The sequence below is a fragment of the Neopsephotus bourkii genome, unplaced genomic scaffold, assembly GCF_033783945.1.
Source record: "Neopsephotus bourkii isolate Nb327-2 ecotype Australia unplaced genomic scaffold, CSIRO-AGI_Nbou_v1 NB_756, whole genome shotgun sequence".
Lineage (NCBI taxonomy): Eukaryota > Metazoa > Chordata > Aves > Psittaciformes > Psittacidae > Neopsephotus > Neopsephotus bourkii.
Genome location: NW_026901254.1, coordinates 986,452 through 1,003,548, shown reverse-complemented (window position 1 = coordinate 1,003,548; position 17,097 = coordinate 986,452). Strand labels below are relative to the sequence as shown.

The window sequence follows — 17,097 nt, the reverse complement described above, 5'->3', positions numbered from 1 at the left end:
CGGACAAACCAGAATTGCCATCCTACTTCTGCGCAGGCACATTTTACCTGGTATAAGAAAGCAGGCTGTGAATGCACTCGCTGCAACCTCGGTTGTGTATACCTCAAGGCCGTGGGACATCCCACTGAAGAGCACTTACTGCAGATGATCCTCAGCTTTGGCTGGTGACTATTTTGGGATTTTTTGGTGTTTTTTTTTTTTTTTTTTTTCCCTAATGAGAGTTCCCTTGTTGGAGACATGGAGAGAACAGAATTTTTCACTCTTTTAGATGGTTGCTCACTGGCAGCTGTGTTGGGGCATATTTTCTTTGTATTATCTCCCATCTGTCCTTTGAGGTTAGTTTAAAACCTGTGCTTAAAATGCATTGTCATCTTCACGTCTTATACATAAAGTTTAGGGATTGATGTACAAAGCAGTGTATGGGGCAAGAAAGAAACACGCACTGTAAATTGCTTTTAGATTCTGGAGCACTGCAGAATCCCACACGTGTAGGAATTCTTGCTTGCTTTGAAAAAGTGATATAAAATTTGGAATTTGTGAATCTGTCACTAAAATGAGCTTGATGTTGGTAAACTGGAAGAGGAGGTCCAACAAGAGAAATAAGGTGAGAGCAAAAAGACTGGATCTAGTCACTGAGCCTTTGCTCAGCAGGGAGGGGAAGGAAGAAGCAGCAAGCGCTGACCATGATTCGGAAAGAGAAGTGGAATCTCATGGTGGAATAATCTAATCAGAGAAGTTGAGAAGATGCTATTTTTAAATGGATTACAGAAAAGTGGATTTTTTCCATCACGGTATATTCTGCCAGAGAATTGACTTTTTTTTTCTGAGGAATTTGCTAATACACTTGTGTGCATATGTAGTAACAATGTCTAGCTTCATCCAAGTTCAGTGGAAGGAATGGATTTTGAAGGTATTTTTTTTGTTTGCTTGGTTGTTTGGGTTTTGTTTGGGTTTTTTAGGGGTGTGTGATTTTTGTGGGTTTTTCTGGTGTTTTTTTTCTTTTTTTTAATCAGCAGGACAAGTTGGATACAGAAACCTTTGGCCTGTTGAAGTATCACCTAAAGTGTTAAACGTCAGACAGTGGGAGTGACATAAAATAAATATTTCATGGTCTGGATAATGTAGATTAGGGATCATAAAATGGCAGTCTGCAAACAGATGTTGTTAGTTCTTGTATCCACAGAGTTGCTTGGGTTTTCGAGTCTTTTTTGTGTTGAGAAGGTTAAATGTTATGCCTATGAAGTTGCTAAAGAATTAATCCAATGAATCTGTAACTTTGCTGTTAAAGCAGTGTGTCATCCACAGCTTTATAGGTAGGATATTAGTTTTAACCTTTTTTTACCTTGCTTCTCAGACTAAAAGTATTAAACTCCTGCTAGCCTTGAGGTCCAAGATGGAAATTCTCATAAAAATGTCTCCTGGCCTTGTTTAACTCTCAATTAGCATGTATCAGTAAGAAGGTAGAAGACCTAAATGCCTTGCTGAACCTGGGCCCTTTCACTTAATTCCCCTGGAACTATTGTTTCCCTGTGATCTGATCTTTGATCTTATCTCTGCCCTTCTTTTTCCTTGTTTCCAATTTACAGCTCCTGGTCCTCTGTTGCTGCTTCTTCCTGCATCTGAGGACAGGCTACTTATTTACTACACGCTATCTGTTAAAAAAACAGCTTGCTTTTATGTCTCCACACAGTTTTCTTTCAAGTAACATGCCTTGTATCTGTGTATCCATGAAATGCAGTTTTGTGAGGGTTTTTTCCCCGCTCCTCTTTTTTGCTTGGAAAATGAGAAGCGGTGAGGAGAAAGAATGAGATGCATTCCTTGCCTGGGTTTCTTGTTAATTATACAACAAGGGATTTAATTGAGAAAACCCTACCTGAACCTGTTTGAGAATTTTCCTTAAAGCTTTAAAGACAGGTCTTAAAGGAGCTGTATCTCTTGTATTTTGTATATCCTCAGCATTGGATCATGAAAGGGAAAATGTTACAACCTGCACAAGAGCTACTTAACCTCAATAGACTTTGCAAGAACCTTGTGACTCCTGTCACATCGTGCCCCAGAAATTGTAGTACTTTCTCTACCTTTTAGAGGCTGATAACTTCAGCCTTCAGGGCTGGTAGCAAAACCTTCTGGATTTAGGGTGGAAAAAGCTTGTCAGGTCATTGTGTATGTCATTATCTTAATGTGGAAATGGAGGGAGAGGATGAGTAACCTTCCTCCATCTCTCCCCCCTGCAGAGATAGAACCTCTGGGAACTGCACTTGGCTTGGGGAAGGTAGAGAGATGCAGTGCTGTCTCTGAAAGACAATAGCCTGCTCATTTGGGCTTTCCAGCTGGCAAGCCCTTTGCAAAGACAAACAAGTATCTGCAGCAAATTCCTTCTTGCAAAGTATTTGACTAAGTGGGCAGTTTCCTTCCTCTCAGGTTTGGAAGGTGGAGAGGATGGCTGGAGAGCTTTCTCAAGGGCAGGACCCCTCTGAGAAGGTGGGGGGCACAGAGAAACCTCTGTGGAAGAAGGGAACTTTAGGCTTCTAAATTACTCAAGCACTGCAGGGCTTCATGCTTCAATGTGTGTATGATAGACTGATGTAGATATTTTATATTATACAAGTGAGAATAAGCAGGGGGAAAACAATCTGTGTATTGAATTGGATGAGATCTGGTTCGCTGCTTGTTATTTCTCTCCTGAGGGATAATGCTGCATGGGTTCACAGTCTTTGGGTCTGGAATGGGCTTCTTGGGTATACTTTTAGTGTAAACTAATCAATTGCTTAACACATTTATGAATTATGAATCACTGAGTAGTTAAGGTGTTTTGCTTATGTTGTGTGTATGTGGTGGTGGGCTTTCCACCGTCTAGATCCGACTTTCACTGGGTGTGTGCAGTGTGCCAGCTCCAGCCTTCCTAAAGCACAGTGCTCCATGTTGCCTTCCCAGCTGGAAAAATGACAGCATCCAGTAGGTGCAACCTGAAAGACTCTTCAACACTGTAAACTCTCCCTCAGTGAAGTTCTTGTAAAAGTACTTTTAACCTTGAGCTAGAGTCCACTATCTGGACTGGTCACCCTGTCATAGCCTAGGACTTTCTGCGCCGTTGCTTTTGTCTTGATATTGATTAGGTATTGGAAATTGCATTCACTGTTGCAGAACTCATAAAAGATGCTGGCCCTGTAGTCTCTGGTTAGACAAAAAAATACTACCAGTTCTTGAAATTCTATATAAAATGCTGCAAAAATGTGCCATACGAAAGGTTTTATCGGCTTAAAAATAAGATTTTTCTTCTCCCCTTGCCTCCCAGCTATCAGAAGGAAGAAAGCGGAGGAATGGGGATTGAGAGATGTCGCTGGAGTAAAAATCTTTTTTGTTTGCCGTTGTTTTTTTTTTCCTTTTTTTTTTTAATTATTAAAGGCACCAAAAAATAAATAAAATTATTCAAAGTAATTTTCTTATTCAGATAGCACAAAATTCCCTAGTGTCTAACTTACCTTTTAAGTCACTTGCACAGGGCTTGTTACATCATTCGCAGATTCTTGTGCAATCTAGAACAATAAGCGTCTGAGAGGTATTCTGAATGGGGGGAGGAGTGAAATATGCCCCCTTATATACAGGACTGCCAAGCTTTATTTTCATCCACTTATGCTGGCATGACTTCTTTTTTGCTGCCAGCGTATTTGTATTGTCACACGTCACAGGGCTTATGCTTGCTTTATGGCTTTATTATTAGCAATGCTGCACAATCTGTATGCCAGAACATCGGGGGCATCGTGTAAATGTAGAGCATTTTTCAGTGTGTAGCATTAGAAGAATCCTAGATATTTAAGTTGAATTTGAGAATTTGAGCTGGGTATCCAGCAGTGGCAAGAAAAGCATTTAACCGTACTGCTGCTGATATTGGCAGGGATGCATGTGTTAATGTAATGAAAGCGAGCAGGCAACAGTAATGGTGAAAGCTGTTTAATCCATCAAGAGACAGAAGGATTTATTTATATATTTTAATATCTTTTTGTTGCATTTCAGTTGATTATGTCACTGCTTCTATTATGAATCATTACCTCTGCTGCAATTATCACTTCATTTTTGTTGTCATATGCTAAAATGCTCCTTGCTTTTTCTCTTCTGAGTTCATTTATACAGCACAATGTTACAGTAGTCTTTACATGTACTGATAAAGTATCTGCTTGTAACTTGGTTGTGTTTTGCCTCAGAAATCTTTTTAAGATGCCTTGCAATTAGAACGAGTTACATTTCAACATTGTTGAACTTGATAAACACGTAGTGATCCTCAGTTCAGACAGTGGCGCTGAATTTTTGTCTGTTCTTTGTCCAGTTAGGTGCAAGAGAAAAAACAAATAGTGAAAGCGTACGTGTAGAACACCCCTAGAAATGGAGTTTTCCTTCTTTTCCCCATGTCTGTTACCATTTCTTCTTGAAGACTTTTGCTCATATAGTGACTTCATAGTTGGAATATCTATGCTGGGGAAGCATGATTCATTTTCAAAACAGATTTAGTAATTTGCAAATGCATCCAAACTATGAGCAGTGCTTATACTGCCTTATTTTACATAGTATCTTATATTGGAGTAATTTTTACTTAGCTCAGATACTTGCTGATTTTACAGATAATACCCAGCACTTGTAGAAGAAAAAGCTTATCAAAATACTTCTGCTGAGGTCTATTTCTATTTTCTTGTTTTCATAGTCCATCATACAGAAGTAGAAATTATTTGCAATATGGCAATGAAACTACACACTGTTAGAGGAAATCAGTAACATGATAGTTTCAGAAATGCTGTCATAGAGGATTTAAATTTATCTTCTGCTTTATATGTTGCATTTTTATGTGTATAAACTGTGTAGAACAGTTAGTTCAACTTGAGCTTTGATTTTTTGTAAGCTTGTTTTTATCTGGGATAAAAATGATTCACACAGGAAAGTGTGTATTTGTATATGAGAGGGATGTGTATCTACATATATGTGTGTATATAAAAGTTGTGGACACTGTCTTGGTTTAAAAGAAACAAGTTATTTGAAGTCCTCAGAAGCTTTGAAGTAGTCATGTCCCTTTCAGGACATTTCCAGCTAGTTATCCATGGAGGGATGGTATGAACACTAAGTGGTGGATGATACATTCTTCACTAGCTGAACTCAGTATCAGAATTGTTGCTGTAATGCAAGGTAGAAGTAACAACATCTATTTGAGTGCATTTATGACCTCTGTTATCAGTAATCCTGTATTACAAATTCAGTCTTCTACAGGTGGTGCTTAATTGTGGAAAGGACAAAACCATTGGTTCTACTGTCTGTAAATGCAATTTTGATATTGTTTTGATTTTATGTGTATTTCTTCGTAGGGAAAGGGAAGGTTTCCATTTCTGCGTATTGTTTGAATTTCTTGGAACATGCTTTTAAAAGTGAATGCTTTAAAAAAAAAGAAAATGCCATCTGTTTTGCAAGAAGGAGCAATGTCTCTGCAATGGTATCAGTGCTTTTACTCTGGAGTGTTAGTGAAAGGCAAATGCTTTTAAGTACTTTGAGTGTTACAAGAATGTATCACTTTAAGGTCACCATTTAATCACGCAATCTTAATGAAACTTCTGTTTTCCGTTTCAGGTACTTAAATGTGCTATTCAGACCTGTTTGTCCCTACCATGTGAAAGGAATAAAATGCGAGGTTTTGACTCCTGAAGTGGGGTCAGCAGAGATGCTTGTGAATGTGATGCTTTGAAACAGACTGGTTGTTCAAGTACCTCCCGTTTAAATTTGGAAGCTCTGTGGTGGTTTCATGACTACATCTGAGGTTCTCTGTGGAGGGTTTGCTGGGTGACTGCACACTGGTGCTTGTTGTGTTGGACTCAGGCTTGAGATGAGACCCATGAAGAGTTGAAGAGGCTTGGGTGCTCTCTGGCCTGATGTCCCCTGCACAGGGTCTGGAACTGTGGTACCTGCACCTCTGTGGCCCTTGCACCAGGCTGCAATCCCACTGAGTGGTCTGGTCCCTCTGTGAGTCAGGCTGCCAAAGGGGGGAGTGAGCTCAAGCCTGATTTGGGGACTTGGTGTGGCCTGTCCTTCTGACCTCAAAGCTCCCACCTAATGATCCATTTTGAATTTATCTCATTGCTGTTGCATTTCTGGCAAAGATGTTTCCCCTCAAAAAAACCTGCTTCCCCTCAAATACCAAAGCTGTTATGAAGGAGTAGGTGGGTAAGAACATATAAAACATCCTTGATGGGAGTTAGTCTTTAAAGTCACCTGTTCCATTTAATGGGAAAACTACTGTTGTTAATGGGCCTTGAAGATTTCTCATTCACCAAGTGTACTGAGGGAACTATTTGTACCGCTCCAGGCAAACCTCACCCTAGGTGGCTTTGGTGTTGTGGGAGCGCACCTTGGTTGTTTGATGTGTTGCAGTGTGGGTATTTGCTTCTTACTCATTATTTTGATATTTAGTAACAGGGAATGTATTTTCTGAATACGCAGTGTGTTTCTGGGGTTAGTGATTAGACTACTCCAGAGCTACTCGTAATCATTAGGAACTGTCTCTCCACCTGCCCTACCTGTTTTCAAAGCTGTGCCTAGTGTACTGGGAGCACTGTGGTTCTTGAAGCAAGAGTGATTTGCTTCCATTGCAAGAGGAAGCACCTTTTGGATGGGGTGAAACCCATCTGGGTGGTGCCTATCCCCCTCCTTTCCTGCAGCCCTTCCCACTCACGTGGGGAAGAGAAGGTTTCCAGGAGAGGCTCCTCTACTGCTCTTTCATTGGTTGTTCACAACTAGTGACCTGGTGTTCTTGCTGGCCCTGGGTTCAGTTCCAATCTGCGAATCATTCAAAATAGATGCATTTGCTCAGATTACCTGGCAAGAGGTGAACATAATGAGCAGGTACTTTCCTCCCTCTGTTGCACAGCTTTTGGGGAGAAGAGCTGAATGAAATATATAAGAAGTCAATTCTGAGTTACTCAGCTAGGTAGGAAGAGACCCAATTGCCAAGTATTTTTTCAGTGTATTTAGATCACCGATAGCTGCTGAAGTCAGTGGTGCCACTTGCATGAGGAAAATCTGTGAAGGCGTTTCGCAAAGTATTCTTTATGATGACAGCAGTAGGAAGAGGAGATGGAGTAGATGTAATCATGCTCTGTAGAAAAAACAGAAATAGGAAAAAACTTGGAAATAAAGCCTGATTTTTACTTTAAGATTTACCTTTTTTCCTTTTGAATTCTTTTCCAAATGAGTCATAAAAATCTAAGTGGTTAAACCAAGAAATCAAACATGTTTGTTTCAGTTTTGCTGGATCTTAGTAACAGTAAACAAGAACCTACACAGAGGACCCACAGCTATTCATGAAAATACAGCTTGGTGTAAGAGGACCAGAAAACAATCTTATGTCTAAGATAGCATATGCCAATATGTAGTAGGTAAACATGTAATGTTAATGATACTTGAAATAAAAAGAAGTCTGTTTTCACATACAGATATCCTGATTACTTTCCAGCAGTCTGAAAAAGTGTCCTAGAACTTACTTGGGACCCATCAATTTCAATAATATTTTAAAATTACCTGTTATTAGTGTGAGGGAGGCTGGTTCTTCTCCCATGTGTGTGTTACAGGTAGAGAGACTTGCACATTCTCTTCTTCCTCCCCTTGTTTTCCCTCCCCACATACTTTCTTCCTGCACAGAATGTGGGCAGGTATTGATCAAATTACAGGAGGCTCAGATTTTAATTGGTTCTTTAGGACAGTCGTGGCACATAGAGAGTTTGGTTTTTTTTGATGAGCTGAGGCTGATAACGGTCAGTCCAAGGACAGGTGGGTAGTCCAGGATCAGGAAGACAAGCGTTGGAGCAGAAGGGGGAAATGGGATGTGAAAAAGCACAAAATGGGTGTGCTGTAATAGCTGTGTACATGGACATGAAGCAGGCTTGCATGTTGAAATGTCTTGAAAGAAACCAAGATAACTTCTTGCAATAGCAAGTTACTGAATGTAATGACGCAATAATTTCAGTGTAGCTGCAGTACAGTTGTTGACATTTTTTTTTCCTTTATTTTTTCTTCTGCAGATATTCCTGAAATACCAGAAAGCATCTCATTCTGCAGAGCACTACAGGTAGCAGATTTCAGTGGGAATCCACTGACTAGGTAACTTCCACCTTCTTCTTAGTACCTGCTATACCAGAATTACAGTCTTGCTGTAACAATTACAATTTTAAATAAGCCTTAAAAATTGTGATCTAGGATCTCTATGAAATCTTGCCAACAGTGTCTGTCTCTGGCAGGGAATGCAGCAAAATTTCAGATTTAAGAAGCGATGTGCATCTTTCTTGGGAGGGGATGAAATTTGTTAGCCAACCAGGAAAAATGTAAATCTGATTGTCTCTTTAGTAATTCTCATTCCTCTTATTAAATGCATAGGAAAACCATGCCCGTACTTGGTAAAGGTAAGGTAATGAATACATTGGCACAAATCCAGGTGCCTGATGATTTGGAATAGGCTTTATATCAGCTGCTGCAGATAATGGCTTTTACTAATGATTAAAGCTTGGACTAGCGTTTCATCACCCTCCTATAAATTGGGACACGGTGACATCCAGTAACATGTGGCAGAAATGCACTGCATATGTCAGTGACTGCGACGGCTCCTGGCGGTCCATATTCTGATGGGCTGGGGTTTGGGGATTATGTGCACTTTTAGTACAGAAGAGGAGCTTTATTAACATTTCTGTGTTCCATTTGCTGAAGAATTTGAAATTTATCTAGTAAAATAAGGCTGGAGATAACAAGGAAAAGACCATCTGCTAGTTAAGGCCTTTGACTAGTATTTGCAGAACTGTTCCTTAAACCAGCCCATGGCACAGTGCTCCTTTGTGATGCTGAGAAAGTCACATAAGCCAGAGTATTCACTGTGAGCACTTGCTGACCTGCTTTGCTTTGCACTGTGATGGGCTAGGGATACTTGCATGATCAGCTGCTTGCTGGGGTGCTGGAGTGCTAACAAACAGGAGAGTGTCTGTAATATCTTAAGCCGCTCCAGTGGTTTTGCAAGACTGCTTCTCCCATGTGTGCAGCTGAGTTTCTTCAGAAGTGTGCTTTGAATATCACCCATAGTGTGGTTGAAGTTCTCTGGAAAGTCACGTCTTTGAGCGTTAAAGGGACACTTGTGAACTTAATCCCTGTGCCTCTGTAGCCCATTTATATAGTGAGGATAATAATACCACAAAAATCCAGTAAAGCAAACTGAGGTCGAACTGATATTTAGATAGGCAAGTGGTGAGGGTTCCCAAACAGCTTTTTCCCAGGCATGAATGTACATAAAGCTCAGAACTGCATCTCTTGCTACTGAAACCAGAATTGTCTGTATTAGTGTGCTAGTTATCCTTCTCGATTTTGTGTGCTGAATAAGGCCTGGGGCTTGAGTAATGTGTTTCCTTAAACAGTAGTAGTATTGCACAGCTACAACTGAGTAAAATTAACAAGAGTTGAAAGGCTTTTTAATGGGGTTGAAGTAGATCTCATAGCTCCTAGTTGACAGTTAAAGGGAATTTAGACAATTCTTGATAAAGTGGCTCCAAAGTCTATGTATGTCCTGGAAAACATCACTTGGAGCAGTTTAATAAGTTAGAAAACACATACCAAAAGCTGATACACATGGTTGCCAGGTATTTTCTGTAATGAGATCCAGAATGTGTTTTACCTGTATAACAGCATGTAGGTTTTGGCACTAATTTGCACAGAGAGAGTGGGAAAGTCTAGTAGTGATTTCCTTTTCTGTGATATCGTGGAACTTTTTTATAGTCATTGATTCTTGGCCTTATTTTCTCTAAGCTTAAAAGCTGGGCAGAGATCTTCCCAATCAATGTTCTACCACTAATACAATATGTTGTCTCATTGTCAACCTTAATAATTGGTGAGCCTACAGCATTAGAAGTGGCTGGCAGACCATTTTCCCTGTTGCTTTCAGATGATTTCTGATTTATATTAATAAAAAGCAGGCACATTTATTGTAGATTAGACTGGAATTCCACTATATGATATAGATAGAATAGTTCTAATTAGAAAAGACCTACAACAACCATTATCTAGTCTAGCCTGCCTGCTTCAGGGCTGACCAAAAGATACTCAGACCATTTAACTCCAGTCTTAAATCTTTTACAGCCTAACTGGTGATGAGTAGTTATAGGGGAGCTCATATTTTGGAGACACCAAGCATTTTTTGTTAATAAAGTTCAGAAAATTACATACAGTGCAGTATGGAGTTGAGCACATTAAAAGCACCCTCTACCCTCCATTCTAATTTGTTTTTTTCCCTTTCTCATCATGCAGAGTTGTATTTGCTTGTAGGTGTGTGTCTCCTTTTAGCTAGTTGCCTGCAGGTCACTCCACCTGCCTTGAGCTGGGTGGTGTGGAGAGCAGGAACCAAACCAAATGCTACAGCTTAAATTTAGGTTGCATGCACTGGAGGTTGAGCAGAAATTGGATGGCTGGGTCAGGGGCTTCTTCTCGATCTCATTACCCCTTTTAACCCACCTTGTCTCCTGTGCAACCTCAAACTGAGCTGCTTGCTGCAGCCCAGTTGCCAGCGAGCAGTGAGTGGTACAGGAATCTGCCTGTGTGAGGGGAGGGGAAGACAAGGCATGCAGAAGATGTTAGGTGACGGACCTAAAGGCTCTGGGAACTTTGGAAGTGTTTTGCATATGGCTGCATTTTATATTGTAAGAGGGAGTGATTACATGCTGTTGTGTTGTGAACTGGTAAATGGGAAATGCTGTAACAGTGCAACCTTGTGTTCATAGGGTGTAGACTGTTCCTTTGAAGAGCAGCCTAGTAGCTAATACAAAATGGCCATGCTGTAAGCATGTGTGTACTGGAAGCCTGAATGAAAATAATTTGTTTAGTTATTTCACTACCTAAGTGATACAGGAAAATAATAGTAAAAGTGTTCAGGGTTTTTTTTTTTTATACGTTTGATTTTTAAAAGTTTGTTAAAATGCCTCAAATGTTCTCAAGCCCTACAGCTTCTTAAAGTTACAGATTGTGGGCAGGGAAGAAAGGGGCTAGGAGGCATGGATATTACCTATTCTCTGACACAGAAAAAGCTTTAAAATCTCTTTAGTTGTGGGGTTTTTTTGTACTACGATCCTTAGAATTTGCTGAGAGTCGTGCTGGAGTTTGGGCATGCTTCCCTCTGTGTTTATTTGATAAATAGATTCTTGTTCTCCACTACATGTTCTCTTTTCCAGTATGTATTATGTGAATGTCAATACTTCTGATGGAAGGCCTTGATTTGAGTCAATATCTCCACAGGTTGCCTGAAAGCTTTCCCGAATTACAGAATCTAACATGTCTTTCAGTAAATGACATCTCTCTGCAAGCACTACCTGAAAACATTGGGAAGTAAGTTTTTATACTTTATTCCTATTTTATTTTATTTTTCCCTTTATTGTTGCAACTGTTATATAAATGACTTGCATAATTGTATGTAATTTCTTGCAATTTATAAAGTTTAAAGTTTATGCGCTTATTTTTTATATTCTTTCCAGTCTGATGGATCTGTTTAAGAAAAATCCCTTCACATTTTCACTTGTCATTTGCAGACTAATGTAAAATCTGAAGCATGTGTATGTATGTTTTGTTTCTATTCTCCAGGATTTGGGTTAACTTGGAATTTTAGGTGCAAAATTTAAGACGGTATTTTGTGATGAAGATCTGACCTTTTACTTCCCTTCACTGTAGTAGGCCATTGATCTGTTATTGTGAACGTGTCAGATGGCTTGCAGCTTAGCTCAAAACCAGACCATTTTTGGCACAAGAACAGATGGGTAAAAGCTGGCAGTGATCAGGATGGAAATTAAAAGGTTCCTAAGTATAGGAGCAGTCTAGCTCCAAAAAAAAGCTCCAGTGGGAGCTGTGGAGAGGATAACTCTTGGAACAGCTCTTAAGATGAAATCTAATAGGCTTTTAAGATGTGTTTGTTAACTCTGGGAAGTAGAGCAAGCTTGCAAGGGCAGAATTCTGAAGCAGAGACACATGGAAAATAAAGTGAACATTGTTTATCTGTCTCATTTTGACTGAAATGAACATTCATACCTGGAGAAGGGAGATCTCTCTCAGTGGGGAGAAGGGTGTATCTTACAATTTGAAGAAAAGGTAGCTCCACGTCTCCTCACTTAAATACGTAAGAGTGGCTGTGTGGCTTCAGATCAAAGGCTCTTCTAGCCCAGCTTCCTTCCACAGTTGAAGTAGATGCCTCGTGAGAATTAAGAAGAGTGTGTTTCAGTGCTCCTCTTGCCATTCCCTGACTGTTTCTGGTTTGAAGGTTGTCCTGAGTTTTGGGTTTTGGTTTGTCTAATTGGTAGCCCATAATGAATCCCTTTTTCACGTACTTGTTTAGTTTCTCCTTGAGCTCATAAGGATATCTTCTGTATCCTTCCCTGGCGAATAGCTGCACAGGTCTATTAGCCTTTGCATTGATTTGTTGTTAGGTGTTTTTGAGCTTGGGTTTACCTACCTTGTCTTTGATCCCTAGTATTGGAAGAGGCAGTGAGCATCTGATCTTGACCACTTGATTTGCCATTGATGCCTTTGTAGTTTACTACAGTACCCCAGGAGCTTTTTTTCCTGGCTGAAGAGTCTAACTTGCTATTCCAGCTTCACAGAACTTAATATATCTGTGCTTTAACTCAGAAAAGCAATTTGTTACTTTTGCCGGGAAACATAGTATTTTAGAAAATTTGAAATTTCTTGCAGCACCCGAGGTTGTTCTTTATCTTCCCCAACCCCCTTTTCTTTTATATCTGCACCTGCCTTTATGGTTGGTTACCTTGCCTATATTGTTCTAAGTTACAGTGTACTGAACCGTTTCCACCTTTCTTTGGAAGGGTGCTGTAACTCAGACGTTGAGTCACAAGTATCAGTAGAGGCTTATTAACTTCAGACATCCTTTCATAAAGTGGAATATTTCTAACATGGGTTCTTTCATGAGACAACATAGTAAACCCCAACTATTTCTAAACAGAGGAGTCCAGGAAAGATCTTATTATTAGGAGCTCCTGCAATGTAGTCAAGTTCAGACCGGCATTGCTTGAGCCACATCCCATGGGTATGAAAGCTGTCAGCTGGCATCGCTCCAGCAGCAACAGAAGTGGAAAATGTCTTTTGAAACCTCCCGCAAGCACTAACAGGTTCAGCTAATGTGCGCCCAATGACTATGGCCAAGTCTTAACCTAAAAATTGCATGGGCCAGGGCTTTTGTGACACTCTTCCTATTCTGTAAAAGTTCACAAAACTTTTCATGCAGCTTTTCTCAGCACTGACAGCTAAGAACAAGCTAGTTCAGACTTTACGGCTGCTGAAAACCAAGGCCAAAACTTTGGGATTCTGCCTGATGATGAAAATGAATACAAGAAACATGACAAGCTGAAACGACTCTGAGAGCATGAGCTGGGCTGCTCCTTTGTAGACAGTAGTTAGAGGAAGGTTGCTGGCTTCCCTGAGAGGTCACTGACTGCAGTGGCTCTGGCTTCTTTCTTGTCCTGCCTGTCATTGGGTGGTGTTAATGGCAATAGCCTCTGTTTTGGAGCAAATGACTAGAAAGCACTTCAGTTAAAATAGGAATATCAGACATTTGCAGGTATGTCAGTATGTGGAGCTGTGCAAGACCATGTGTAAAAATTTGCCTATTGATCCTAAGCAGTCCAGGGAAATGCTGTGATACCATTTCAACCCTACGTGAGCTGTTGCAGAGCACAGCAATGTAACCTGTCCTCTTGAAGTCTGTATGTGATTCCTGATATTGAAGCTAAAATGAGAAGGGATTCTCATTTGCTTCAGGAAGAGCTGTATGCTTGTCATGGTAGTGTTGGTGAGTTCTCATGGAGGGCTAGTCTGACAGGCCTGCTTTAATCTAGGAGGTGCTCCCACGTTAGCTATCTAGAATATGAATATGGTACTTCTATAAAAACACTTCAATCTCATTAGCAGAAATTTCTGCTATCAGATTTGTTCGTAAAGAAGCAAACAAATGTGTGGGGTTGTCGTCTTTGGCTTATCAGGTGTTCACTGTAAGTGGGAATATGGCAATTGGGAAGACAATGGTAAGCCTAGCCTAAAGACGCATGCTTTCCAACATTAACATTACACAAAGGAACTCATGAGGTGTCCCCCCAAAATGTAACTGTTCCTGAAGTCTGTTGGGGAATGTCTTGTCGACAGAGAGAAGGGGATCCAGCTGAAAGTGACTGGAAGGTCTTGTTTTTATCTAATGAGAACTGTAATCTGAAGTCTTTACGGGTCATTTACCTGCTTGAGTGAATTTTGTCAAAGTTTTAGCATTAGATCTATAAATAATAGATTTATGTTTTCCAGTCTGGCTACTCACTAGTGCAGCTTTCCTTTTTAAGTTTGCAAAATTTTCATCATTTATTACAAGTGAATTTCATGGTGCAGCCAACGACTTTGTGTTTGGTAAAAGCAGTGAAATGCTCTGTGGCTTCTCCAAAGATTGCCTGCTTGTGCTCTTCTGTTCCTTTCTCTGTTCTTTTCCCTCTGCTCTTGCTGGGACACAAGAAATGCTAGAAAATAGAAAGAAAATAATGCTAATTGTGTCTTTCTGGCTGAAGAGACCAAGTAAGGCTCTTAGAGATGTTTGGTTGTGTTTGCAAATGCATTACTGACGTTTTAGTGTGCTTTGGATAATAATAGTATTACTTGATGGAATAGGCTGGACCTATGTGCTTTGTATGAGATCTGTCAAATAGTGAGCAAATACTGCTTGTGATTTATTCTCCTGCAGTTGGGCTTGTTTCAGGGAAGAACTTGAAGTCCCTGTGCTTGCTGCCAGTCTTCTGGCCACTACAGTATGTGATACTTAGGCAAAAGACTCTTACAGTCTTATACTCTTGTCTGGAAACTGTCTAATGCAGACAATGAAATCTCTAATTCATCTGTATGTAATACAGTATGTACTTAGTGTCACTTCAGTTTTTTTAAGCTACCTATTTAAAATCTTGCGGCATTGCACATTTGCCTTACTGCCTAAATGAGCAAAGTAAGAAAAGTAATGGCAAGTATTTTTCTGAATGGGAATGCTTGGAAGGTTAGGTGGGAAGTTTTTCCTAATGGCAGGTAACAGACTTTAATTGCCTTGCAGTGAATCATTAGTGGAAGTGTGTCTTCCTCCTGAGTTCAGATACCCAATTTGTTATTTTCATGGTCTAATGTATAAGATGAATTCCAGTGTTCAGCTTCACTGTCTCAGGCCAGTGTCTGAGCTTGATCAAGCCATTGATATGTAGAGTTGCTGTGAATACTTTTACTGTGCCGTTAAGAATTCTTTTGTATAGATTTTTTATACTTTTCTTTCCCTTTCCATTGCCAAAAGGAGTATTTTTAAGCATCCCAACTGGGCATTTGAAGAACATAAGCAAGGCCTACTTTGAACTTTCTGTCCTTTCTCTTGCTTATGCATAGCCATGCTCAGTGTATGTCAACTTCTCTTTCTTCTGTGTGACCACTTCAATCTGCTTATCCAGTGCTGGTATATGTGCTGACAGTTTTCCCTGGTCAGATAAAGCGTTCCTCTTTTAAGCTTATGTACAGTTTTAGGGCATAATAGAATGATGTGTGACATACTGCTTTAGGACTTGAGAACTGGCTAGGTGTCTTAATATTACGAGTGCTAATTTTCGTGTTTTCCTGTGATTTGTGTTCTCTTTATTCCTGGTGCGGTTGCTATCTGGAATAAAACAGTGAATGCTAATGCATGTGAGATATTTTAGCTAATAATCAGGTGGGTGCAGCTTGGAGCAGGAATCATCCTTGTCCTGTTGTCTGGGTGAACCATTCAGAGAAAAAAGTACAGAATTTAAGCTGAGAGTGGGAGAGTCTTTTACAGTGTTTCCCAGTCTAATGAGAATAAGTCTAATTTCCTTGCCTATTCTGCAGAACCTTGTATGTCTGTACAGCTGCCCAACAAACAAGCATAACCTGTTCTTCCCAGTGTGGGTAGCATTTAGGAGTTTCCACTTGCTTCCCGGATTTTTCTTCAATTCTTCCTTATTCATGTTACATCCAAAACACAGGGCATGACTTTTACCTGCAATTAAAAAACCAGAGTATTTTTATGTAGGGGTATTTGGGTAAATCAGGGTGTTTGTAAGACTTCCTAGAGCATACTGAACAGTAGTATGAATAGTCTAATGTCTGTCTGTCCCCAGCACTGTCCATATGTGTTAATTCTTCAGCATTGTTTTAGGGGTTAGTTCCCTGCCACCACCAGCCCTCTGTGATGTTGGCTTTTTACCAGCAAAGATTTGGGAACTTAAGAAATCCATACAGTGCTCTCATGGCTTGACGTCCAGAAAGAGAAGAAAGATTGTGTCAGTTTTGTGTGTTTGCTTATTTACTTGTGGTTTATAGGCTTGAACGGAGCCCAGGTACCTTCTTTGGGAAGTGTTTTATGTGAGTCTCTGATGCTTAATCTAGCATTGGATTCTCAAATGGGTGATTAACAGGGGCAAAAACCCCAGTCCTGCCAGCATGAAATGTGTATTTGAAAAAGGCAGTTACCTGTTAGGCTCTGTGAGGACAACAAAATCATCAAGTTTTGTTAATGGCTGAAGCGAAGTGCAGAGCTTCACTATTGTGCTTGACATTATGATTTAAGGCCTGCTGTCCGTCAGCACACAAAACATCTAATTCATATCCAGATTTTAGCTTTCACCTTTTTTTCAGCAGTCTCTTCTATGCCTGAAAAAGATAAAGATTCCCTCTTTTTCTTTGAATGCTAAGGTTTAAAGTAGGAGTGTGTTGGAAGTTCCCTGCCTGATCTCTAGCATGACAATTAAAAAAAACTTTCCTCTGCCATATACAATCTGTATTTCCCCCCATTCTAAAATATACAGATGGTCACCTACTTGGGCATGATCTCCAAATCCTGAGGATTCAACTGAAGATCATAGTAATTAATATCATGATCCATAGTATCCCCATCATTCACAGCCTCCGTTCTCTTTTTTTCAGAGAACTGCATAGTCTGTGATGCAGTAGAGTAGTTTTGTTTTAGCTTTAGAAACTTTTGATGTGGGGAGGGATAAATTTATTTAGATGGGA

At 40.0% G+C, this 17,097-nt stretch overlaps 1 protein-coding gene across 1 annotated transcript in view; it reads left to right on the top strand.

The window, feature by feature from the left end:
• Positions 1 to 17,097, top strand: part of LRRC1 (leucine rich repeat containing 1) — a 69,745-nt gene that overhangs the window by 21,204 nt on the left and 31,444 nt on the right. Inside the window, exons 3-4 of the mRNA XM_061354985.1 lie at positions 8,052 to 8,130; positions 11,293 to 11,382. Coding sequence (XP_061210969.1) covers positions 8,052 to 8,130; positions 11,293 to 11,382 — 169 coding nt within the window. The remainder of the gene's footprint in view (positions 1 to 8,051; positions 8,131 to 11,292; positions 11,383 to 17,097) is intronic.